Consider the following 26546-nt stretch of genomic DNA (forward strand, 5'->3'; position numbering starts at 1 on the left):
GAAATATCGGTTCCTAAATTACATTTTGTGATATGTGATCACAATCATACATTTTTTGGGAGGGTGATTTCAGGGCCATATTTAATACGTAATTACTTGCAATTCTTTTGATCGATTAATCACCACATTTTTGTAACCACTATAAAATTATTTGTGTGACACCCTATTTATCAAAAAAAAATCCAACAAGTCCAACAATTCATGGACAAAATTTTATATTATTTATATTTTTTTATTAAAAATATATCACTAAGATAACAATGTGCCAAACACATAAAACCATAAAGGGTTGGACACCATGGACACCATGTGCTCTGGACCAAAGAAGACAAAAAGCGAGGGTCTGTCATGGTCAAACACCCTTGGCGAAGTTAACTTGTACTTCTATGATGGCACCATTAATGCTGAAAAGTGCATAAGGATTTTAAAGCACAATATATTACATTCTTTTTCAGGGACACCCATGCATATTTCAACAAAGACAATACAAATCCCATTCTGCACACATTACAAAGTCCTGGCTGCAGAAGAAGATGGTACAGGTACTTTGGTCTGTCTGCAGTCCTGACCTATCTCCAACAGAGAATTTGTGGCACATTTCAAAGCTTAAAATGCAACAGCGAAGATCCTGTTCTGTTGCCTACCTTCACGACCAATTCACATGGGGCTTCAGCGTCAACGCTTGACAGAGAGTGTGACTGAAGTTAGGGCTGACGCGATCATCATAGCAGTGTCAGGCAGTGAAATTAGTCAGCAGTAGGCTACTATCTGAGCTGGTGTATTTGCATGCAGCGATCTGATGATCTGGCTGATGCTTCCATTTATGCTTGAAAGTTGGGAAAGTCCCAACTTCTGCAACGAGCAACGCCACTGAAGTGGCCCTGATGGGCCCACAATTAATTTCGGCAACTTTTGACGTCACCCATTCAAAGTGAATGGGAAGTGTTGCCGCTGACGCCTTGTGTGAATGAGCCGTAAGGCTTGTTTGCAGGAAGAATGGGACAAAATTACACCTGAAACAGTTTGTCACTTAGGCCCCGTTTACACTAGTGCGTTTTAGTTTTAAAACACTAGCGTTTACACTAGCGCTTTACTCAGCGTTTCTGAACAGCTCTCCGTCCACACCAAAACACTGAAAACGCACATCACGTGACCACACACACACACACTCTCGGGCAAGCGCTGCAGCATTTCTACCCATATGAGAGCTCTGCTGGTCGGACTGCTCATCAAGCATCTCTCGCTGGATCTAATCTTACTATATTTGCTAAACGTGATATTTAATAAATCTTGTTTTCTATATCTAACGGCATATTCCCTGACTTTGGTCTTTTGAATCGATTACTTGTTCACAGGTAACGTGTTTTGGCTTAGCGCAAAGATAAGTTGATGTTTAATGTAACCATGTATATTCTGTATATTGAATGATCACTTGCCTTTATTTCCTGTAATGTATAAACTTATTGTGCGCTATACTTTCATAATGGCTATTATTGATTATTAAAACTGACATTCAGCAAAGCAGAGGATACATTTCGTATTTTCAATGAAAATGAAAGGAGGCAGTGATGTTATATAGGCTCTGTTTTATTATAAATATGCGTACAGTGAAGATGCAGCACAACGCCTCAGCATTTCTGCTGTCTGTTAAGTTGTTAATATCAAAATGAAAATAGGCAGTTCCTTAAATCATGTTTTTATTTTATTGTTGAGAAAGTGAAACAACGTAGCCAGGGTAATGTGAATAAGGTTATAAAGTACACTGTTCCCTTTGAAGATTTACCGGACATGTCCTCGAGGGTCTGTCTTCCATATCAAACTTGCGAAGTCTGAACGTATGGGGAGAGGATGCGAGACTGAACTGTGTGTGTAGGCTGCTTAATACTGAGAAAAAGCCCCAATCAGATAGGCGAATGTCGGCAGCTCCGCCTTTGTTTTCAGATGTCTCCGTTTTCCTCCATCCACACTGAGACGGAGCAGCAGTGTTTTAGAATGAAAACGGCCTCTCCAGCGTTTTCGAAAAGCTCCGTTTTCGGCGCTCGAAAACTCAGAAGTAGTATGGACGGATGGCGTAACCATAGCAAAACTTATGCGTTTTAAAACGAAAACGCATTAGTGTAAACGGGGCCTTAGTGTCGTGGAAAGGAATGGCAACATTACAAAGTGGTAAATGCTTTACTGTTCCAACTATATTAAATGTGTTTCAAGAACCAAATTGGAATATGCATTTATTTTTGGGAAAAAAAAATATCATGAGGCACAAATTAAATAATGTTTTTATAATGTCTGCAATGAAATAAAACTCAAAGTAAATTTGGAAAACTCTACTTTATTTTTTATTTGCATTTTCTATACTGTTCCAACTTCTGATTTAGGGTTGTACAACAATCTTAAGCAATGTACTGAGGATATTTAAGGCACTGTCACAGGTCATCATACAGGCATCTCACATCCAGTTCCCTATTTCTCTATAAATAAATAAATACTATAAATGCTTGATTTACTTTATAGTTTAAACACATAGGTGTCTTACTAAAGAAATGATGCAAATCAGATAACAGAAACAGAAAGAGACAAAATGACAGGATCATTTAGAATGATGGCATTCCACACTGTTTGTTTCATTGACTACACTAACAAACACTATAAGAAGTCGTTCATTATCATGCTTACTTCACAATATCTGTGCGCTAGCTTAATTATCAGCAGAAACAATATGATAATAAAACCTACCATGCTGCAATCTTTCATTGGCTTGACCATTATTGATTTACATTATCAGCATGCATAGAAAAAAGAACAACAGAGATGCCTGATTAAACTGAACAATGGACAATAAGTGAATAAAACTATTGTTTTTGCACTGAAATATTTAAAAAGTAACCCAACAGTTATTGATTCTGATGCTATTCAGATGCATTTCTTAGCCCTTATAAAACGGTGACCCATATAAGTCTGTAATTGTAAGTTAATGTAATGCTCTTGTGCTTGGAGGAATAAAGCCGGCTCAATTTCAGCATCAGCCCAACAGGGATGGAAGCCTTAACACACCCGGTCAGGTTCAGCAATTACTACAGAGCCTGAAGGCAGACACCATCTCTGTCCATCACTCTTTTTCTCTCTCCCTGTGTTGTGCTTCTCTCCCCTATCATTTCATATCCCCCCTTCTACTCTTTGAATGCCGATATGCACCAAGACAAACATATTTTACCTTCTTTTCTACTATTAGATTGTAATGAGCACATAAAAGCAATGTCAACTGCTTGTCAAATGATAAAAAGGCATATGGTTATTAGCTGGCATCTTCACGACAGCAAGTTCTTGGCACCTGACTATGACATAAGAGTCAAAAAGGCAGAGTGTGTTTGACAGTACTGTCATACAGCATGCGGCCTGTGACTCCTGTGTGCTGTCATCCCCTGGAGATCCTGTCCGGGGTTTGCTCATGAGCGCCCGCCACATTCGCAGTCAATCTGTAAGGTGTCACTTAAGATGGAGATTTATAGGGTCCACAGCAGAGTCAGAAATGAATCACTGCTCCAGGAAAGAAATGCCATAAAAATGATCTAAAAGCACACTTACATGCTCACTTTAAGTGCAAGTTAAAAATTATATTTGTGTTAATTACTCACCCTCATGTCATTACAATCCTCCGAGGCTTTGTTCGTTTACAAATTAAGATATTTTAGATGAAATCTTTAAGCTTCCTCATGTTCTGTATAAAGCAAGATCCTTGTTCAAAGTCCAGAAAAATTCCCAGATCTTTCTCAAAACAGACCATATGCCCTCAGTGGTTCAATCAGTGCATCAAGCAGAATCCTTGTGTGCGTACACAAAATAAAAGTAATGACTTTATTTAACAGTTCATTCTCCTCTGTGTTAGTACAGAGTATGCAAAACAGCAGCGGTTTGTTTACCTTTTATAAAGTTCATTCGTTCATTCATTTTCCTTTGCCTTAGTCCCTTGGTCACCACAACGGAATGAACCACCAACTCATCCAACATATGTTTTACGCAGCGGATGACCTTTCAGCCACAACCCAGCACTGGGAAACATCCATACACACTCATACATTACAGCCAATTTAGTTCATCCAATTCACCTATACAGCATTTCTTCGGAATGTGGGGGAAACCGGAGCACCTGGAGAAAAACACAGAAGAACATGCAAACTCCACACAGAAACACCAACTAATCCAGCTGGGGTTCGAACCAGCGATCTTCTTGCTGTGAGGTGACAGTGCTAACCACTAAACCACTGTGCTTTTTTATAAAGTTATAAAATGTTTTTGCTTTGCCCATCAGTCAAATAAATTTGCTCTAGAAAAGAATAACAGACGATTGACACCCAATAGTTCTTAATAGTCATTTCTCTTTTTTAAAAAAAGTTGAGTTATTTATTTCAACTAATGGTTGAGTTAAAAATAGTTGGTGCTTTGTTGGACTATTTTTAACCTTTATTGGGTTATTTATTTATAATTCAACCAGTTAAGTTAAAAAGTTTGAATTCACGACAGCAAGTTCTTGGCACCTAATTCATAATACATCATTTGTTTTAAAGACAAAATGCAGCTATGCATAGTTCTGATGACAAAAATTAGCAATCTCTAAAAATGTGTAAAGGGCTAGGTTTTCAAAATGAGCCTATGTTTGTTTAAAAAGACTGCAGGGGGTTGGGGGGGGGTGATATATCTCATTATACTGTTATTCAGTCTGGATGCTTTTTAAATAAATAAATAAATAAACAGAAAACATAATAATGCTTACATTTTACTCAAACCTGTACCTACTAATCTGATTCGATGAAAAGATCTTAAAAGTAATGTATTAATGTATTTGTCGGGATACGGTTAATGTTTATTGGGTTATTTAATAACTCACCAGTTTGGTTAAAACAATTAAGCTTCACATAAAACAGCTGTATTAATAGGCATGTGTAATGTTGTTTTTGCATTATAAAGTTTACTTAAGCTCTAACGCAATGATATTGTTGTTGTTTTTAGCAAATTACCTCTTCCTGTTGTGATTGTTATAGCCATTTCACCAGCACTCTAATTGATTATACAGGCGCATACTTCATAGATCTATAATAAAGGGATAAAAATGTTTTTTCTACCTACCATGTTCATCTCTACAGTTTTTTTTAAGGAAATTATACACATATTTGAGATATTTGGCTGTCATCCTCGCAATTAGAACCCAGCGGAGACCTCAACCCATGGTCACGTCGAGTCTTGGTGAAGGTATGTTGCCTTTTCATTAAAAACACACTGTCATTTCACTAGGAAACTATATTAATTCATTTATTTTCTTTTCGGCTTTTTTATTAATCCAGGGTCGCCACAGTGGAATGAACCGGAAACTTATCCAGCACATATTTTACATACCGGATGCCCTTACAGTTGCAACCCATCTCTGGGAAACATCCATACACACTCATACACTACAGACAATTTAGCCAACCCAATTTACCTATACTGTACCGTCTTTGGACTGTTGGGGAAACCGGAGCACTCGCAGGAAGCCCACGCCAACGCAGGGAGAACATGCATTCACACAGAAATGCCAACTGACCCAACCGAGGCTCGAACCAGCGACCTTCTTGCTCTGAGGTGACAGCACTACCTACTGCAACACTGCATCGCTGGAAACTATATTGTTACATCAAAATACTAATATAGACACATAAATATGCTACATTTTATTGAGGAATTTGCTGGTTTTCCCAAGAAGTAGTGAATTAGAGCATTAATATAGTGGTTGTTCGCCGCTAGAGGGCGCTGACTTGATCTCACCATTTCTTTCTTTAGTTATAAAGTAGTCATCGTTAATGAGATCAGAGTTTTGTTATCATTGTTTATCAGAAGAAGATTCATCATCCATTTCAAGGTACTGGATTATTACCTATTAAAATTTAAATGTTATTACTGTTTGTGTGCACTATATAAAAGGACCTGAAATTTAAATTTTCCCTACATCTTATATTTTTAAATATATGGGATCACAGCCATTGGTAGATTCCAAAAGAACTTTCTGAGGTAAGGTTAATCTCAGCTTGGTTACCTGACAGCAGGATGTACCAAACTGTTGTAAACTTAGTCCTTCACAATGACAATTTGTATGATATTTACAGTATCTGAACTTACATTTTACAGATAAAATGCCTGAAAATAGCTCTCGACCACACACATTTAAGAGCCACGATTAACTGTTTCCAAATATCAGTGTTAGTGAGAACATTAATCTATATGCTGGCAATTGTTCCTTGTTAATTGGCTGGTAACTTTTTTGTCATACTGTACCAATAATGCAAAAATTTTCATTCCGCATGTCTGATGTTTTGTGCAGGTATATTTTGTACACGTAAAATATAAAATATACATATAAAATTACTTGTATTGTCAGAAGAGGATTGTAACATCAAAATACTAATATAGACACATCTTATATTTATAAATATATGGAATCACAGCCATTGGTAGATTCCAAAAGAATTGTCTGAGGTAAGGTTATTCTCAGCTTGGTTGTTTTGCTCCAACCCCAATTAAACACAGTTGATCCAACTAATGAAGGTGTTCAGGACTCTTTTGAACACCTCGATTATTTAGATCAGTTGTGTTTGATGGGGTTGAAGCAAAACTGTGCAGAGCTGTTGCCCTCCATGAGTTGAATTTGACCTATGCACTAAAGTATATACGGCATTTACATATATTTGTTTTTAATACAGTAATGCACATGTAGCTGCATAAAACGAAATTCTTTATTGCTGTTTAGTCACCAGCGATTGGCAGGTGTAGCAAACCATTTCTGCATTTATCTGAGTTCGCACGCTCTTTCTCAATAGTGAGCTCAGCGATACAACAACAGAGGGATTTACAGCATGCTCTCTATCTTCCCGAAACTAACCCTCTTTCCTCGGCTGCATTAAGTAACCTCCTCCTCTCGCTTTCTGCATCACAACAATCAATACAGCACCTCAGAGAGGCTTTCAGTCCCCTAAAGCTAAGGATGAAGCTCCACTGAGTCCATCACTCTCAATCTCCACATCTGCTGCTCATTTTCAACTCCTGCACTGGTGCAAACATTTTACAGGCCCATTAGGCAATAAACACAAGGAAAAGCCTGGACATCCACACCTTTAATGGGTTCAAATATTATCTAACAATGAGACTTTTAAACATCTGATTAGTCTGGAAAATGCTAACACTGAGTGACTACTGTAGTTTTTTAACAATTATTAAAAAAAAAAAAAGTATATTTCTAACCTAAATTACAGTTTTTACAGAATGACAGTATGTTTTTATGTTGTTGCTTTTATTTCAAATTTGAATAAATTGTTAATTTTTAACTATTTTAGCTTTAAGTGAAACTAAGTGAAAATTTAGAAACATCCTTGGAAATGTGCTGTAAAATGTAGGGCTGCACAATGTATTGTTTCAGCATCAATATCACAATGTGTGTGTTCTATTCGCAATAGTCACATCGCAGGATCTACAATGTTGGGTTGGGATTATACTGTAGTTGATCAAGACAGCAGTCATAATATAGAGTGAAACGTTTTCATTTGCATGTTATAAAGGCATCTCAAGAGAGCTAAAAAATTAACCACAAAAAGTACATTTGTAACTTTAATGAAGAATAATTTAACTGAATTATTACAATGAAGACTGTACAGTGCTATGTTACATTTTCTATTTCATTATTCAATTTCTGTAACTAAATACCTTTTTTCATTGCTCTATCAAAATTATTTTTGCTTGCAGTTTGTGTATTATATTTTATACATTTACACCCTTCCAAAAATCACCCCAATCAATCTAAATAAATTCTTTTTTTTTCCGAATAGAGAAGTCCAAGCCATATGGGGAAATTGTATTCATATCGCAATACAGAAAAACAAAATATCACAATGTCAGATTTTTCCAATACTGTGCAGCCCTAGTAAAATGTGTTTGTTTATCTACATGTGCTTGTGTCTTATTATTACTTGGAAATTCTAATTAATTTCTTTATTTACAATTTAGTCTTGTGTTTGAATAAAATATTTTCTATTTATTCTGGAAACTTTTCATAATATATTTTGTAGTTGAAAATAAAAATGTTGTTAGCAAAAATGCTGCATAAAAAGAGAAAAAAATATGACATGTTTATATACATTTTAAGACAACTCAATACTAGAGTTCAATTCAGTGTACTTCAGAAGACCTTAAGATTCCTTCATCTTTATTCATAACAACTGCTAACTTTGGATAAAATATTGCAATCTTATAAAAATATAATTAAAAATATAATTTCTTCAGAAAAAAAATTAAATAGATAAAAAAAAAAAATATATATATATATATATATATATATATATATATATATATATATATATATATATATATATATATATATATATATATATATATATATATATATATATATATATATATATATATTATTTTATTTATTTATTTTATTTTTTTTGATGATTGCCTTATTTTGTATAAGGTATTCGAATGATCTCTCAATCCTGATGCTGTATTTTTGTTTTGTTTTTCTGCTAACTACTATTCATTGTATACCCTAGTTAAAGCAAGTCCGACTCATTCTGAAAACGTACCGCTGTATACATTTCCAGAGAGTGCCAAATACTTCCCAGGAGGTACATTTTTTGTTGCAATTTTTGTTTTCACAAATTCACCAGAGGCACTTTCTGAGATCTCAAATTTCTCTCACGGATGCCATTCGAACCTGCTCATCTCACGTAAATCCACCAGAGGCCACTGTCAACTGACTAACTGACTGAATCCACCAGAGTCCGCTGTCAACTGACTAACTGACTGAATCCTGATGAACTGACCTACCCTCCTCCTTCCCTATCCAACCAATAGTGTTTTCTAAAGCACCGATTGACTTAATCACCCACTTCCCGAAATCCAACTAAAAGCCCTCGCCTGATTTTTACCAAGTTTTCAGATTTTACGACATTCTCACTCTGTTATTTACTTATTTATTTTATTTTTTGACTGAATTTGCAGGGGAGGAGGTAGTTGAATTATATGTCAAATATGTAACATACAGTATGTCATTATATAATTAGTACAGCCTGTATGTTTTATTAATAAATCAATAAAATACTGAACAAAATGTAATATTTTAACATTTGACTTAATCATTCACCTAGCAATTCAATTTGATGAAAATATCTTAAAAGTAGTGTATACAAACCCTGCTTTTTTCTGCATCATCTCAGAATTGATCTGATTTTAATTAAACAATTACACACACACACTAAGCCATTCTAAAATTAGACACAACTTGACAACAAACTGAGCTATTTATACTGTTTCTGTACAGCATTGATTGTAGGATCAATAAATCTGTCTTTTGAATAGACTGTTAAAACCATGTACAGTCAAGATCAATAAAGCCTCTGGAGCTTAAAGCCTCTGGCTCAAACTTACATCCCAGCACATAATGATGCATTTCATAAAACACGGCAGCTACTGTCCCTGTTTACTGTAAGACATGACGGCCAATCTTGTTTCTCTTTCCCATGACAGCAGCAGTGGAAAAAATATGATAATTCATAATTGGTGCAAATTCAACATTTATTTATTTTTTTGCAGGGTAAACAACAGATGATCATTAGATGCGAGAATACTCATATGAGTAATTATACATCTGGATGCAAATCTATTTTCCCCTTTGGGTTCGATTGTCTTTCAAACAAAAGAACAAGGTTTGTTTTTGTAAAATGAACTATGGAATAAATAATGAAATTGTGTCTTGTTAACATCCTAAATTCTGAGATAAGCCATGCTAATACAATGTGTAATTAATTAGGTGTCATTTTTAATAGCTTGACAGAGTTATTGTTAAAAGAACAATGTCATTTAAAGGTATAGTTTACCCAAAAACGAACATTTACTTACAATTTAGCCATTGCCTTGATGGAAAAAACAAATACTATAGAATGGCTACCTATTTACAATGTTGTTATATTATTTTGTGTTTAAAAATAGACTTATAAAGGTTTGGAACTAGTGGAGAGTGAAAGAATGATGAGTCTGAACATTTATTTTGCTAAGAAACATAAAGGATTGATGGTAAAAACAGCATCTGGACAGTCAGTACTCAGCCAGTCAGTAATTAGTCAGAGACAGCAGATCAATAACTTCACAGACGCAGCAATGCATCACTGTATTACACTGAATGAACAAGCTTACACATCACATTTATTTGTGAACACTGCTGCTTATTGATATATGAAGCATGAAGCTCAAGACAGTTAACACAATACTGTGCAACTGGTGAGTGGAAATTAAATTCATAGCGACACAGACATTGTCTCATGCCATGTATTTAACATGCAATGCATTTATTTTAAGAAATATTACCTCTGGAAAAAAATATTTCCCGATTTACATAGTCCATGCAGCAAATGGGTTGTGTAGATTCAATTTTACAATTTTAAATAATTGCTTTGTGGTTGTATGTAGGTTCAAATGAAATTAATATTTCAGACATTGTTGCTTTTATTGCTATTACCATTAATTATAATAGTAATATTAACAACAACAACAACAACAACAACTATTATTATTATTATTATTATTATTATTATTATTATTATTATTATTATTATTATTATTAGAGTGGCTTCTGAAGGATCATGTGACTTTCACATGTGATCATGTGAAATTATAAACTGCTTTTGAACAGTTATTTTATAGTGCAATAACAATTTTACAATGTGTACTGTATTTTTAATTAAATAAATGCAGCCTTGGTGAGCAGGATAAACTTATTTTCAAGAGTTCACACTTAGATATTGCTTGACAGCTGTAAGCAGGTTTGGCATGCTGTCCCGGGAGAGAACCCTGAGCTCGGAGATAGTTGAGCCCAGGGCTCCCGCCAGGTCCATAGAGCATGTGAGGGGAGTACGAGATCAGGTGGTTCTCGAGAGCTCCCCTTTTTGTAAAGGAGAAAAGGAGGAGAAAGGGGTGTATGGGGGGTTTCTTCGGAAAACGAAGATAAGGGAGTAATGTCTAGCTAGGCTACTTATAGTGGGTTAGGATAGATCTGATTGGCTAACTAATGAGTGTAGGTAGGTGGCCAGCTGCTGTCAATTATATCACATGCTCCTCTCAAAATTAGTTTAAAAACTTCACTTAAAACATTTAAAAATTGTACTGACCCCAAACTTTTGTGTAAGACCAGTGTAAGTAAAAACAATTATTTTTAAAAATGTGTTAAAAAACATCTTACCATTGAACCAAAATGCAGTTGGGGCAGTTGTGGCGTAATGATTATGGAGTTGGAATAGTAATCGAAAGGTTGCAGATTTAATTCCTGGCCCTGGCAGGAATTGAAAAGGGGCAGGAAGCAATATCTGCCCACTACTCCTGGTGTGTGTTTGTGTATGTGTGCTCTTACTCCTCACCATACTCTTTAAAAGATATGGATGTAGTATCTGTGACGTCAACCACAGGTTTCTGAAGAGCGCAAGTGGGTGTGGCCAACCGTCACCATTATGTTCGCGCGTCATCGCGCCGACAAGGGGTTACCAAAAATGGGCAAAGAGGTGGATGCTTGTAAGAATTTTGCTTAGACGGGTTTTTCTTTGGGAGAAACGCTTAATACTTCATAACCTGAGATTTATTTGTTTTCTGACCACATGTGCTTGGTTGTGTACTATATCAATAAAGTGTTTAGTCTTTTAAAAACACTGTTGTAATACTTTTTTAAAGGAGGAAAGTGCGAATGACGTCCAAACACTTCAAATATAGTCTGTGCTGTTAGTAAATGCAAGGCTATTTGTGAAATCCAGGCATAACACTGTACGACAACGTTTCAGATGACTGTTCTAGAGCTTACCTATTCTGAAGTGCATTACAGTTCTAAAGAAAATTATAAATGATAAATAGTAATCTTAAATAAAACAAATCCATTTATAGATATGATATATACGTATATATGAATTTCATATAAAAAAGGGAGGCCACTTGAATGGTTTGTGAGCCCAATAAAGTGCACACAGCATGCCATATTATCTGATAATTGTAGGAAATAATTCCAAAAGGCTATTGACTGTGTAAAGCCACATAAAACAAAACAAAAATACGATGTATATGCCGAGATCAGCAGCTAATCAGCCGGAATCAGCTGAATTGACGAGACTGCAAGCAGGGAGACTTATCTGTCACTCAAGTGGCCACGCCCTTAATTATGCAGACTTTATAAAACTTAATATAAACAAAACAGATGAGTTTTTTTTTAAATCCACCCTCGCAGTTGTCATGAAGGGTAATATTAGCTTTACACACCAACACCTTTTTTCTGCTATAAAGTTGGTCATTTTAACATGGGGGTCAATAGAAATGTGCTGTAATATGGAGCAAAACCTAGCAGAATTTCGATCAGTTTCATTTATTTCTGTAGCTTCACAAGGAAGAGCAGGATGTTGCTGCTTGCTCCTCACTCCAAAATGTGTGTGTTTGTACGCACTTAGATAGGTTAAAAACAGAGGAACAATTTTAAGTACACAGTAAAAAAATTGTTGGGTTCCACACAAATCTTTCATGATGTGCAAATACAAATCTTTTAAGTTAAAAAACATTTTTACAAACTTAAGTGGATTGAACATAAAACAATCAAGTTGTGTCCCAAAAAACTTAATAGTTGTGTTGTTTCAACTCATTTTAAACAGTTTGAAAAAACAGCTAAAGTAATATGAGTAAAACCGTACTTGACAAGTCTCTCTTTACTGAGAACTGCACAGATGCTAAAGACTTACTATTGTGTATGCATATCTGATTGGATCTAAACAACGCCTTTTCATACGCTCATGTTTGCCGTGAGGTTGCTAACAGACACTCCTGTTGTCTGTTGACATGCTGAGAAAGCGCAGGCACTTGCTGACAGTAATTTCACTTTACAAGATGTGACTCCATTTGAAATAGATCTGTTTCCTCTGATAACGTCTGCTCCACTAAAGGCGATGTCTCCCCTGTGCTGACTGTAAAAGTCCCCAACAACAGTTGATGCTCAAAGATAGCCCAAAACAAGCCACGGAAGATCATTACAGCCACTGCGAGATGTAGAAAGTATCATATCGGTGTAGCAGGAACACATAAAGCTCTGGAAAGCCCCTGGGTGAGTGTATTACTGCTGAGTGAACTGTACTGCACTCACTCTGGTCACTGCCAAAGAATGGATGAGGTTTATCTCTAGATTCGAGTACTGGGAGGCAGTGGTCACATGATGGCAGGGCCCCGAGGAGCATCGCTTTCCTTACTCAGCACACACCATAACTCCTGCCCGGTACTGTATTAAAATGTCAGGATTCTTCTGAACTACAGCCACACATGTCCTACTACTCAAGAGAATGAATGTGAGGTATAAAGAGGGAGATGTGGGCCGGGCAGTTTGTTATGTAATGTTTGTATGTTTTATTAATCAGTTCAGACAGGCTTTGTTTGCACTTTATTTTAAAGCATGTGCACTGACATGGGCTTACTGTGTAGTTGTTTAAAGGGGTGGTCCACATCAATATCATATTTTAAACTTTAGTTGATGTGTAATGTAGCTGTGTGAACAGAAACAACATCTCTGAATGTAATACGCTCAAAGTTCAATGCAAAGGGAGGCATTGGCTTTTACAGAGTTAGCTTAGCAAAGCCTACAGTGAACGAAGTTTGGGGACTACAAAAAAAAAAAAACATCAGGGCTAGTGAGATCATAAGGGCTTCAGGTTATGCACATTCACCTTGCGCATACACTCTGTCCAAAAATGGAGCATGACCAGAGGTGCTGTAATGTTATAGCAAAGAAAGCTAAAATGGCATCCAAATGCTGCTATTTCCACAGAGCTTGTTCTCTTTCGCTTTCCCTGCACTCTACATCTCATTTAACAAACTCGCAAAAGATCGCCAACTTATCCAGCATATGTTTTAAGCAATGGATGTCCTCCCAGCCGCAACCCAGCACTGGGAAACACCAATACGCTCTCACATTCACACACATACATTACGGCCAATTTAGTTTATTCAATTCACCTATAGCACATGTCTTTGGACTGTGGGGGAAACCGGAGCACCCGGAGGAAACCCTTGCAAACATAGGGAGCACATGCAAACACCGCACAGAAATGCCAACTGACCAAGCCATGACTTAAACCAGCGACTGTCTTGCTGTGAGGCGACAGTGCTAACCACTAAACCACCGTGCCGCCCCTCCTGTTATTAGTCAATTATTGTATTTAATATAATAAGCATGTACAGTGCTCAGCGTGAATCAGTAAACCCCATTTTGAAAATGATTATTTTTATTTAAGTTTTTGTGTATACAGGCAATCTTGTTTGGTTTTATTAAGCAGCTATATAAAAATAAGAGTGTTGTCATCAAAAGTCTTTAGGAATAGAATAATAATAATAGATATTAGCTGTTTATTATGTCTAACACATTCATTTGGATGAACTGATTTTTCGTATACAGTACTAATACAATGAGTATACACATTATAAATTTTTGTAAATCATCCTACAGAAAATATTGATTGAAAAGACAGATCTGTGAGGGGTGTACTCATTTAGGCATAGCACTGCATTTGATTGTTAAATATTGTTTAAAAAGCAGTTCCCCCCGAAATAACAAAATTTGCCATGTGATTTTCCTCACCCTCATGGCGTTCCAAATGTATTTGGTGTGTGTCTGTGTGTGCATGTGTGTGTGCGTGATGCAGTTACTGTGTTTAACCACAACCACTTTCTGCACAATATTTTGGCAATATTTAACAGTATGCTTGTTGCACCTCTATGGCTCAATCTCTCCATGTCATGTTCAAATCTAATAAAAGCTTTGGTTTCAGTAGCAAGGATGATTATAGGTTTGAAGCTTACAGTTTTAATGGTAACACTTTACGATAACAGTACATGAGTAATGATGAGTTAATGTATGTGCTAATCATGAACTAACTTTAATTACAGCATGAGTCTCATGAGTTCTTGTGTGGATAACTTCTACCTTAATTACTCTTTGGTACATGTTGTTAACTGATGTATTAATTACCACATTAGTTAATGCTTATTTTAACAATCATGCATGTTCATGTAGAATTATATCATGACTTTACTTGAAGGGGCACATCACCATTAACCCATTACTAACTACTCATGAACTCCTTATGCACGTCCGTCTAGTGTGTCTACACTGACCAACAAGAAAAGTGTTCTATCAACATTAACATGAACAGTTGAAACACAGGAGTTCATGAGTAGTTAAGGATGAGGTAATGGTGATGTGCCCCTCAAGTAAAGTCATGACATAATTAACAGCTCATGGGTTCAGCTAGTTTAAACTTAAATGTTAATTAATACATTATTGACAACATGTACTAACAAGTAATTAAGCTCGCCGGTATTCACACATGAACTTTTGTGACTCATGCTGTAGTAAAAGTTAGTTCATGATTAGAGGACGCCTTAACTCATTAATCCTAATAAAGTAATGTTTAGTTTACATAACACATCATTATTCATGTACTGGTATCATAAAGTGTTATCGTTTTGTTTTTGTTTTACTACGATGACCTCTTATTTATCAAACTTTTAAGTAAAGGTTGATTTCTAAATCAACTTATAAATGTTCTAACTCAAAGTTTAGGTCTTATTCAGCTACAACAGAGGCCAATGTTTCCACAGTTTCCAAAATGGCAAAGAACATCATTTTGTTTATTGTAGTTTTGCTTGTTTGTTTTTCATTTGTTTTTCAATACATCACAAAGAAATGTAAGTACTTAGAGAACATTTCCTATTATAAACTTATAAAAGACAAACGTGAAGCTTCTTTGAAACTTTATAAATATTATTCTGTGTTCCAGAGCAGAATGAATTTGGCAAAACACGATAGTAAATAAATAATGCCAGAGTTTTATTTTTGGATGATGTACTGTCACTTTAATTGCCTTAGTAGCAGTACCACTTGCTCTCTTTCCTCTCTCAGTCCCACACACAGCCTTAACAAGCCTTGAATCTTAACATTTAAAAAATTAAAAAGGAGTACAAAGCAAATGTACATGCATTAAAGGAAAAGAACAAGACTCTTAACCTGTAACTAACATATCAGAAAAACAAAAAGGCCCTGATCAGCAGCTGGATTTAACATGGTGATTAACCTAATGCTAATTGCACAGATCTAATATAAATCCTGTCCCATTCATCCCAAAAAAAAAAAAAAGGTATGCACAGATCTGTGACTAGCACAAAAGACTGACTCAGAACAAGCAATTAAACTCAGCTTTTGTAAATCTGCTAGTATTTATGAATTCATATGGTATGTTAATACAAAATGTCTGTTTCATCACAATTTAGTACAGTAACAGCCGGATTTGGCTAATGCAGTATATATAACAGAAAAAAACTAACAATGCAGCATATTGTAGCACAGTGAGATAAATCCACAAACAACACAAGACTTTCTCCCCATCTGCTGTCATTTGTGTGCGCAGAGAGAAATCTGACAGAAACGCAGGGGCAGGCGGTGTAGAACAAGCGAGCAATAAATATGAGCTTCAGCACTGCATACTGCACATCAGGAGAAGATCAGCACTGCGCCGCACTTCTGCTGAAACTGATCTGAAGCCAGCTGCGCTTTCTAAGCTACTGGCTGCCAAATTAAACAACCTTTAGTCGGCTTTCTAATTAAAACTTTTAAAGCTGATGCCTGTAATTCTGTGACACTTATTGTGTGCGAAAAAAAAAATGCCCATTGAGCTACAAGTGTCACAGCACTCAAATAATACAGACAAAGCCAGAATCCAAGAAACTTGGCTCTGTAAATAAATACAGTATTAAACTTGAGTTGTTAATAAACAAACAAACAAACAGCATTGTAACTGAATCAATACATACATAAATAAATAAGTAAATAAAAAGATAGATAGCTAAATAACTGGATGAATGGATAAAAAATAAAAATAAAAATTAAAATAAAAATAAAAAACAATAAATAAATAAATAAATAAATAAATAAATAAATAAATAAATATATAAATAAATAAATAAAGGTAGGTAGGTAGGTAGGTAGGTAGGTAGGTAGGTAGGTAGGTAGGTAGATAGATACACAGCAAATTCATCAGAGTTAAATTCTCGGTGTTGAAGCATTTCAGAGTAAAGTGTTGACGTTAAAGAGTTAGATTTTGATAAATGAATATAATAAGAGTTAGAATTGATTTTATTCAGTGCGAAATCAAGGAGTTATCTTTTCAACACTTGGTGGTGTTATTTCCAACATCCGGGAATTCATGCAGCACCAGTCACTGAAGAATTTTCCAGACGCCATTTTCCATCTGAGGTTTAGAACAGCAACTGGTGAGTCAAACTACCTAAATGTTGGTATTTTACTGACTTTCTTTAAGGAAATACAGTTGTAAACATATTGTTAAGTTAATAACTTTAGAATGGAGTGACAATTTTAAACTTCTGCGGTTCATTCATGGTCGTTTGTGTATCTAGCTTAACTGCATTACTATTGACTTCTTTTCAAGAATGTTTTATATATGCTCACGCATACATAGTGCATAAAAACATCAAATGTACATGTTCAACACATTTCTGTCACGCTTAATGCCATTTTTTGGGTTGTTACCCATCTGCAAAATAAAATCGACACTTCTCCTTTAATTCGAAGCAAACTAGCGAGGGAATCCCCGGAGCAGCCTAGCCTATTCTGCCCGGATGCTAACGGCAACACAGGACGGTTTCCAAAAGCTCAGGAGAGTTTCTAAAACATATCTGGTGAGTAAATGAACATATGCTTACTTGTAAAAGGCTTCCTGACTAAAACATATGATTGTTTGTTATTCGTGTACGTTAATTTGGTTATTTTAAACACCGCGGCCCCTTTAAACTGGTTCATTCGTGGCCGTCCATATACCGTTAAGTTAGTTCATAGACTCGCGTGATAACGTACGCTTGAATTATATTAAGTGTTGACAACCATTAAAGTCGGAATGTTAACATTAATGTCTTTAAATGACCGCGTTTGCACTTTCTCAGACATTTAACGTTACAGAAGTCTCCCGGAAGTTGCGGGACTAATGTTAACGTTATCCCGCAAATGCACAGAGACTGCCAGATGCCCAAGTAGATGCCCGCAAATGAATGATAATCTCCCGGAAATCGCGCGTCTCCCGCCCGGTCATTAAACACTTTGCACACCCCTCTCCACCGCATCCCTCCCAGCTCTTCAGGTACGTCGCGCGTCACCCCCACCGCTCTTCAGGTAAGTCGCGCGCAACTGATCCCATTGCTCTTCAGGTACTCATCTCTCCCGCTACCTCCCGCAAATCAACTCTGTATCCCCCGAAAATTACTTTTCCCAACTCGGGATGTCTGACGTTAGTAAGTTAGGCTATTTATGTAGCCAGGAACATCTTAGTCAAGCTTTTTCTCCCGCATGATATTGTGCTTAAAACTATAGGCTAAACTTAGCATGTACTGTACACAACATTTCCGTTTTATTAAAGACAATTTAGTGCGTTGTAAACAGCCACCTGTCTGTAAAATTAATCAACTGATTTATATTTGAGCAGCCTAATGATGATACAGGTTTGATTTGTAGATTTATTATCAATAATCAACATCTGAATCAAAAGATATCTGAAAAAGTGAGGCATACTTTGTGATGTTCATCTCTCCTTTTTATCTGAAGGTTATGCATGTGTTAGATACTAATTTTTTGTTGTTTTTTTTAACTGCCACAGTTCTCTATACAATAACACAAGACCCTGAGACGGTGGCTGATTAGAGACGGATGGTACCTTTCCAGAGTTGGTGAAATGACCAAGCACACCTTCTTGGTCATATGTGGTGATAATAATGAAGGTATGTTTGATAAAGTTCTGTATTTGTTTCACAAGCTGAGAGGGTATTAGAGCATTAAAGAATAACGAATGACATGAAGGTGATAAGATTTGTATTGTGGGTGAACTGTTACTTAAATAATGTTTTGCTCTTTGCTTTGCACCTTTTCTTCTTCTGCTTATCCTAATATTTTAGATTATATTTGGACCTTAAACATCTGCTAGACTCCAGTAAAGGTGGCGTCAATACTGGACCTGAAAGGGCCTAACAAGTTGAATCTGGTAAAGAAACACACACACACACACACACACGCTTACAGAAAACTGTAAGTTTATGAATATTTTTACACTGTGGCCAATATTTTGGGGAAGTCAGCATCACTAAATGATATAAAAGATTTTAAGCTCCTCTAAATTTTGCTCCAAGTGTTGTGTTAAATTGAGGATTCTGGACAGACAGCTGCCTGTTTTTCCAGTTCTAGTCATAGTGGTTAACCTAATTGTTTTTGGAGATCCAACAGTGATGTATGTGTTTTTTCTACTTTTCCATATCCTGTCACCTCAACCAGCTGGGAGAGTCAAGTTGTGGATCATCATGAAGATTTTCAAAAGGTGAGTTTAGATTTCTTGAATGTTTTATTTACTTTAAATGTTCTTTTAAATATATCATAGAATTTGATTGCAATTTGTTTTCAAACATTTTTCTTAGTCATGCTGGAGTCTTGAAGAGTTCTTAGATGAGCATCACCCTATATCCGTGCATCAGGAACGACCAGACCAGCGATCAGCAGCTACTACATCGTCATGGATAAAAAGGTCATCCTGTGGCTGGGAAGTACTTCATTCACAGGACATGCTTGATGAGATTTCCTAGCTCCAGTTTGTTTTCACACAAGTTTACAGCATTTATACCTTCATTTAAACTGCTGTGTGTTGATATGGAGGACCAAGGAAACACCAGAAGTAAAAGATTTGCACGCCAAGTTGTTTAAAATGTAATTTCAGAAGAAAACTATGCATTCAGAAGAAAACTATGAGTGACGATATATTGAACTTTCAAATTGCTCAGATGAAACATCAAGTTTGGACCAAAGGACTGAAACAGCCTTTTTGAGCACTGGTCATACATATTTTGTTGATACTGTCTGTACTAATAAAACATTTAAAGCATATTCGACATTGTTGCATTTTAAAAACTGAATGAATTGTTGAAGTGGTGAATGTTTTCAAATAAAATGTTTTTTCTTTTGTAATTTACAGTCTATTTGACCTTTTTACCATATTTACACTCAAGAGAGTTGAATAAAATAACAATATATTACACCAGGCGGTGTTAAATATAGTTACTTTTTTAACTCTGCCCAGAGTTAAAATTAACCCTTACTTCGGTGTCAATGTGCCAACCCTTTTGAAAGTGTTGATTTAACTCAGTTTTGAGTGGACCCCATGAGACACTTTCAAATTGTTGAAATTAACACCCACAGAGTTGTTTTGGGTCCCCATATTTTGCTGTGTAGATAGATAGATAGATAGATAGATAGATAGATAGATAGATAGATAGATAGATAGATAGATAGATAGATAGATAGATAGATAGATAGATAGATAGATAGATAGATAGATAGATAGATAGATAGATAGATAGATAGATAGATAGATAGATAGATAGATAGATAGATAAAGTAAACAAAAAATAAATAAATAAAGCATTGTCTAATGAAACATCTAATAGAATGAAGAAACATTTTTTGAAAAACAAAGTGTTAAATTGTAAATGAATGAATGAATAAATAAATAAATAAATAAATAAATAAATAAATAAATAAATAAATAAATAAATAAATAAATAAAGCATCGTGTAATCGAACAAAGAAACATGGACCATGCTATGTCTGCACTGCAGCTAACTATAAGTACGCAATTTCCAAATGCTTTAATATTAAAAAAATAATAAATTATTAAAAATTAAAATTCATAACATCTTTATTAAGGATCATTTACTCAGTTATGTCACTTGAAAAGATGACATTGTTTAAATTGTCTTTGTCATGTCAACTTGACATTATCAGGGCAATTTTTCAAAAGGTGTACATCTATCTTAAACATGATTGGATTGAGGCCAAAACAAATTTTCTGATTAGTGTTATTATATCATAAAATAAAATAATCCAAAAAAAATTTACAACAATGTCATTAATATTTAATGACATTTTAACTACCACTGCAATTAAAGTAAAGAAAAATATTAATGATGCTGTTCTAAAATTGATGACACAATTATAATTGCCTTATAACAATCAGATATAAAACAAATGATGTTGTCTTGGTAATGTCAAGGTGTCATGTTGAAGACATCTCAAACATTGTCACTTTTGCATTTAAAATGACATGAGTGAACTGACATTTAATGTCCTTAGTGTGCATAAACTCTCATTCAAATTCATGATGTGTTATGTCTTGATTATAAAGGTTTCATGACCAGCCTCTTCAAATAAAGCATTTATTTTAATCATTTATTTTTCTGCGCAGTGATGCCAGTTCTAATAGGGATCATTTACTGACACAGTAAAACACATAAATTACATATTAAAGCCCCATAAATCTAATAATTTTAATCATTAAGTTTTACAGAAATATCCATGCAATATATATAGCATTTATACATAGCATTTCACAAAAAAATCTAATTATACAGTTAAAGTTAGAATTATTAGCCCCCCTTTTTGATTTTTCTAAACAATATATATTTCCCAATTTATGTTTAACAGAGCAAGAAAATTTTCACACTATGCCTGATAATATTCTTTCTTCTGGAGAGAGTCTTATTTGTTTTATTCAGTAGATAGTCTACAGAACAAACCATCATTATACAATAACTTGCTTAATTACTCTAACCTGCCTAGTTAACCTAATTAACCTAGTTAAGCCTTTAAATGTCACTTTAAGCTGTATAGAAGCATCTTGAAAAACATCTAGTAAAATATTATTTACTGTCATCATGGCAAAGATAAAATAAATCAGTTATTAAAAAATGAGTTATTAAAACTATAATGTTTAGAAATGTGTTTAAAAAATCTACTCTCCATTCAACAGAAATTGGGGGGAAAATACAGGGTGGATAATAATTCTAATTTCAACTGTATGTATATATATATATATATATTTATATATATGTGTGTGTGTGTGTGTGTGTAATGTATATAAAAAAATATATATATATATATATATATTTTTTTTTTTAAAGCCATAGCAATTACTCCTTACAAAGTTGACCTACAAATGGCTGACTCATAGTTGTCTTTGCATATTTATATACAGAATATGAGGTAGTGTTTTAGTATCCAAAAAAATACACTCTATACTTCCTTGAACTGCAATCTAGCTGCCATTCATGTTTTGAGAAGCACTGCCCAACATGTCTCTTTCTGCAGTGCCACTGTGCATATCACCTGCCATTTCAGCCAAAAGCTTCTAGTCATAGCTGTAACTCATACTATCTCAAGTGTATTTCAGCTCAATCTCTCATAAGCTCACCTGCACAACTACATTACTTCTGAAAAACATAACAGAATGTGATTTGGTAACAAAGACTAAAAAGCAGTGTCATGGGTTGAGTTTGAACAAATGTACTCATTTTTGATCCAATATAGGCAGAGCCATTTTCAAATAAGCAATGAAGTGATGATGTGATGCAAAATGTTTTTTTTTTTTTTTTTTTTTTGCAAGGGCAGACAATTGGTTTACATTAAATTATGGGGTGTTATGTGATACTTGTTTCTGTAATGCTTTTAAACAGCACTTAAAAATTTTGCTGACGCACTCTGATTGGTGAGGATAATGAGCATTTAGCTGATACTATTTTAGGTTTATTCCCTACTGAGTGGTTCAGTTTTTTAAAGCATAAGAGATTTATTTAATGTATAATTCTGATAAACTTACATTACAGCAACAGCTCTTCATTTAAACAAATAATGCTGAATACATAACCCTGATGTAAAAAGAAAATCCACATGATTCAAATTCCTAAATACAAATGCCAAACATTTACATTTCAAAATTATACATGAGCTAAATTAAAAATAAATAAATAAATAAATTATACAATTATATATTTGAATTTCTCCAAGTAAATTTTCAATCATAGAAATTTATATTTATTTGAAAAGAATCATACATTAGTATTAAAGTTGCAGTAGGTGATCTGCCTAAATGCCATTGGTTGGCATAATATCTAATGTAACACAGTCCTTCCCCTGCCATCTAAAGCCACGCCTCCTGAAATCATGTTACTACAATTCTGAACAAAAAACTGTATTGTATCTAGGGCTGTGCAATTGGGACAAAGGAAAACCATCACAGTTTCCTTGAACAATATTGCGATTTCGATTTTAATTTCAATTTTTGCACACACAGACATTTCACAGTGCGAATATAAAACATATTTCCAAAGGAAATCAATTAGACCTTTATCAAAGACCTGTAAAAAATCACCTAGTTAAAGTGTAACAAATTGTCTCTAGAACACATAAATACGCTACCGGGGTGTGTGTGTCTGTATGTGTGTCTGCATGTGTGTCTGCGTGTGTGTCTCCATATGTGTCTGCATGTGTGTCAGCGTGTGTGTGTGCGTGCGTGCGTGTCATCAAACACAAGTAGTCTCCAATGTTCTGTTTGAGCACATGTCAGAAGTAGCTGCGTAAACTTTTGTACGCATCCACAGATTTTTTTGCCATGCATAGATCATAGACCTCTTTGTAACGCTGCATGAAATAGTCTGTTCACACATTGCGTCTTTTGCGTGCACAAGTTTGTTATTTCCATGCGCACACAGTTGAAAACATCTCTACTTTTAGAATGCTACAACCGCACCGCGAGTCACGTAACAAAAACTGAGCGATCAGCTTTATACTTTATACACGTTTCGGTAGACTAATTACCTCAAACAAACACACAAGCAAAGGGCGAGCTGCGTAAATGGATGCACAGATGTACAAATCTACATATCTACATTTTTTTGGCACACAGTTTGGGCTACTTATCAGAATTACGGGAATTGTCAGCCTAACAAATTTTCATTGGATGAACATTTTTTAGTCTTATGCCTTACCCAGAAAATAAAAATTAATATAAATACAAATGCATTTAGATAATTTACTTTACTCATTTTTATTGGAATGTGAAGAGACTTTCAACTAGCACCACAAAAAAAAATGTTTCTAAAGACAATCACCTACTGCACCTTTACTGTAAATATTAAAGATTGCAGTCACACTTTACGATTTTATTAGTTTATGTTAGTTATGGTGTTTACTAACATGAACTAAGAATGAACAATACTTGTATAGCATCTAATAATCATAGTTCAACATTTGCTAATGCCAAATAATGATTGTTAACATTATTTAATGCACTGAGTTAACAAGAACTAATAATGAACAACTGTATTTTCATTAACTAACACTGACAAATATAGATAAATATTGTATAAAATGTATTTTGTTGTTTGTTTATGTTAGTTAATACATTAATACATTCAACCTTATTGTAAAGTGTTACCAAAATTACTTTGACTTGACCATTAGATGAAAAAAGCCAACAAAAGAACAAAAATTAAGATTCAAATCCACAATATTGACTAACAAATCCACATTAAATCCACAATATTGACTGACCAAGTCTAATATCAACCAACAACCAGGGTGCGAATTACAGGGGGTTTGGGGGATTGACCTCCCTAATTAATGCTTGATGCCCTTGAAGGACATCAAAACAAGATGTATGGGGGGGTTAGTCCTTTAATAGTAAGAAATAGCTTTCTCTGATCTCTGAACGATAGCTTAAATATTAATAATTAAAAATCTATGATATAAATATACATTTGATCCCCCCATAACAGTTTATACCATTGTAAATGCATAATCGTGCCAATCAATGCTTGGAAAAATATAATTCAACAGTTTAAAAATTGGCAGTTCTAAAGCACCGATAGACATCTTAAGTATTCCCAAAACACGGTTCTTGTAAAATAGGTGCTTATTTCTGCATGTAGTCTAAAAAAGAAAAATTAGACACATACTTTGTCAATATGAGCTACAGTAACCTCTTAAACCGTCACTAAATATCCCTCAAAACAATGATAATGTATAATTCTATGTATAATTCACACACTACCAACAACCCCTATGCCATCGATAAATATTGTACTTCTAATCTTCATGTATTCATCAACCATCTAATCTTCAAACAAGTAAGCAATTTACTGTTAGTTAAAGAGCCCATAAAAGAAAGTAAACCAATAATACTCACAGCCCACCATCATCATGGCCACAGAGAAGATCTTCTCCCCGTCAGTGGTTGGTGCAATGTTGCCAAAGCCAATAGTGGTGAGACTGGTCATGGTGAAATAGAGAGATGAAATGTAGAGCGTGTGTTTGCTTGGTCCACCTTCCCAATGGCCTGAGCCGCTGGCGTTATAGCGGTACGGCGTCCCAATGCTAATGGCTAACTGATAAAGCCAGCTGTCCGTCTTGAGGCTATTGGTGGCTTCATCGATGACCTCGTAATCTCCAATGCTGTACCAGATGCAGGCCAGCCAATGTGCCACCAGGCCAAAGACACACACCAGCAAAACCAACACAGCAGCACCATATTCCAGATAGTGGTCCAGTTTGCGAGCAACTCGACCCAGGCGGAGTAAACGCACCACTTTCAATGAGCTGAACAGACTGCTGAGACCCTGGAGAAGAAAAAGAGAAAGTAGCATAAGAAATAGGGAGGGCAAGGTACTGCAGGTTAATGGGTAGTAAATAAATTACTAATATTTATCACCATATCTCCCCAGTTGACTGATTAAGCATTAAGAATAGCTAAAATTAAGCCTCTATTATAACCCTGGACCACTTATTAAGTCTTGTGTTGCATAGAAAGATTTGTCTTTTATGCTAAAAATCATTCAAATACCAAAGATCATAATCCATGAAGACATTTTGTAAAATTCCTACTTGACTTACTGATACTGTATATCAAAATAATATTTTGGTCAATATATTATCATTATTTTTGTTTTTGTTTTTTTGCACTCAAATTCCGGATTTTCAAATAGTTGCATCACAGGCAAACATTGTCCAATCATAACACACCATTTATCAATGGTAAGTAAATTAATTCACCTTTCAGATAATTCTAAAGTCTGCATTACATAAAAGTGTCACTTCAGACAGCGTTTGTGGTCCAGGGTCACAAATTTCATGTTTAATATGTAAATAAGGCATCATTTAATTAAATATGAGCTATTTTGCATACATTTTTAGTAAACAAATTTGAACATTGAATGAAGTTGGGTTGATTGCCTAATTTTTTTGACATATTAGGGGTTTGCAAATCTCTTTTTATTACTCCATAAATCAGAAAACACTACAAACAGCTATAAATAAATACATTTTCACATTTGTTTGGAGAATGGTATGTTGTACATAATCAAGAAAATTACGTATGAAATATCCCAGTTTAAAAAAAAAATAGATATGACTAAAACTGAAGTTTGATAAGTGTAAAAAAAAATTGTAGAAACACTTAAAAGTCTATTTTGGATGTTTTCTTTTTTTGTTAGAAATCAGTTCAAGTCCGAATTATTAGCCACCCTGAATTATAAGCCCCCTGTTTATTTTTTCCCCCAATTTCTGTTTAACAGAGAGC

At 34.9% G+C, this 26546-nt stretch overlaps 1 protein-coding gene and 1 long non-coding RNA gene across 8 annotated transcripts in view; one reads left to right on the forward strand and one right to left on the reverse strand.

The window, feature by feature from the left end:
- Nucleotides 1-26546, reverse strand: part of kcnh5a (potassium voltage-gated channel, subfamily H (eag-related), member 5a) — a 227768-nt gene that overhangs the window by 112399 nt on the left and 88823 nt on the right. For 4 of the 6 annotated variants that reach the window (XM_073932538.1, NM_001276280.1, XM_073932539.1 and 1 more), the window contains 1 exon segment: nucleotides 25158-25587. In XM_073932538.1, coding sequence (XP_073788639.1) covers nucleotides 25158-25587 — 430 coding nt within the window. 6 annotated transcript variants of the gene reach the window in all.
- On the forward strand, nucleotides 17301-20104 carry LOC137488639 (uncharacterized). Of its 2 annotated transcripts, none has more exons than XR_012396408.1 (6): nucleotides 17301-17358; nucleotides 17678-17784; nucleotides 18046-18873; nucleotides 19048-19133; nucleotides 19421-19463; nucleotides 19561-20104. It is a non-coding gene; the product is annotated as an uncharacterized lncRNA (long non-coding RNA). The 2 variants fall into 2 exon arrangements; XR_011007763.2 differs by having other exon boundaries at nucleotides 17309-17358; nucleotides 18753-18873.

Source organism: Danio rerio, chromosome 20 (assembly GCF_049306965.1).
Source record: "Danio rerio strain Tuebingen ecotype United States chromosome 20, GRCz12tu, whole genome shotgun sequence".
Classification (NCBI taxonomy): Eukaryota; Metazoa; Chordata; class Actinopteri; order Cypriniformes; family Danionidae; genus Danio; species Danio rerio.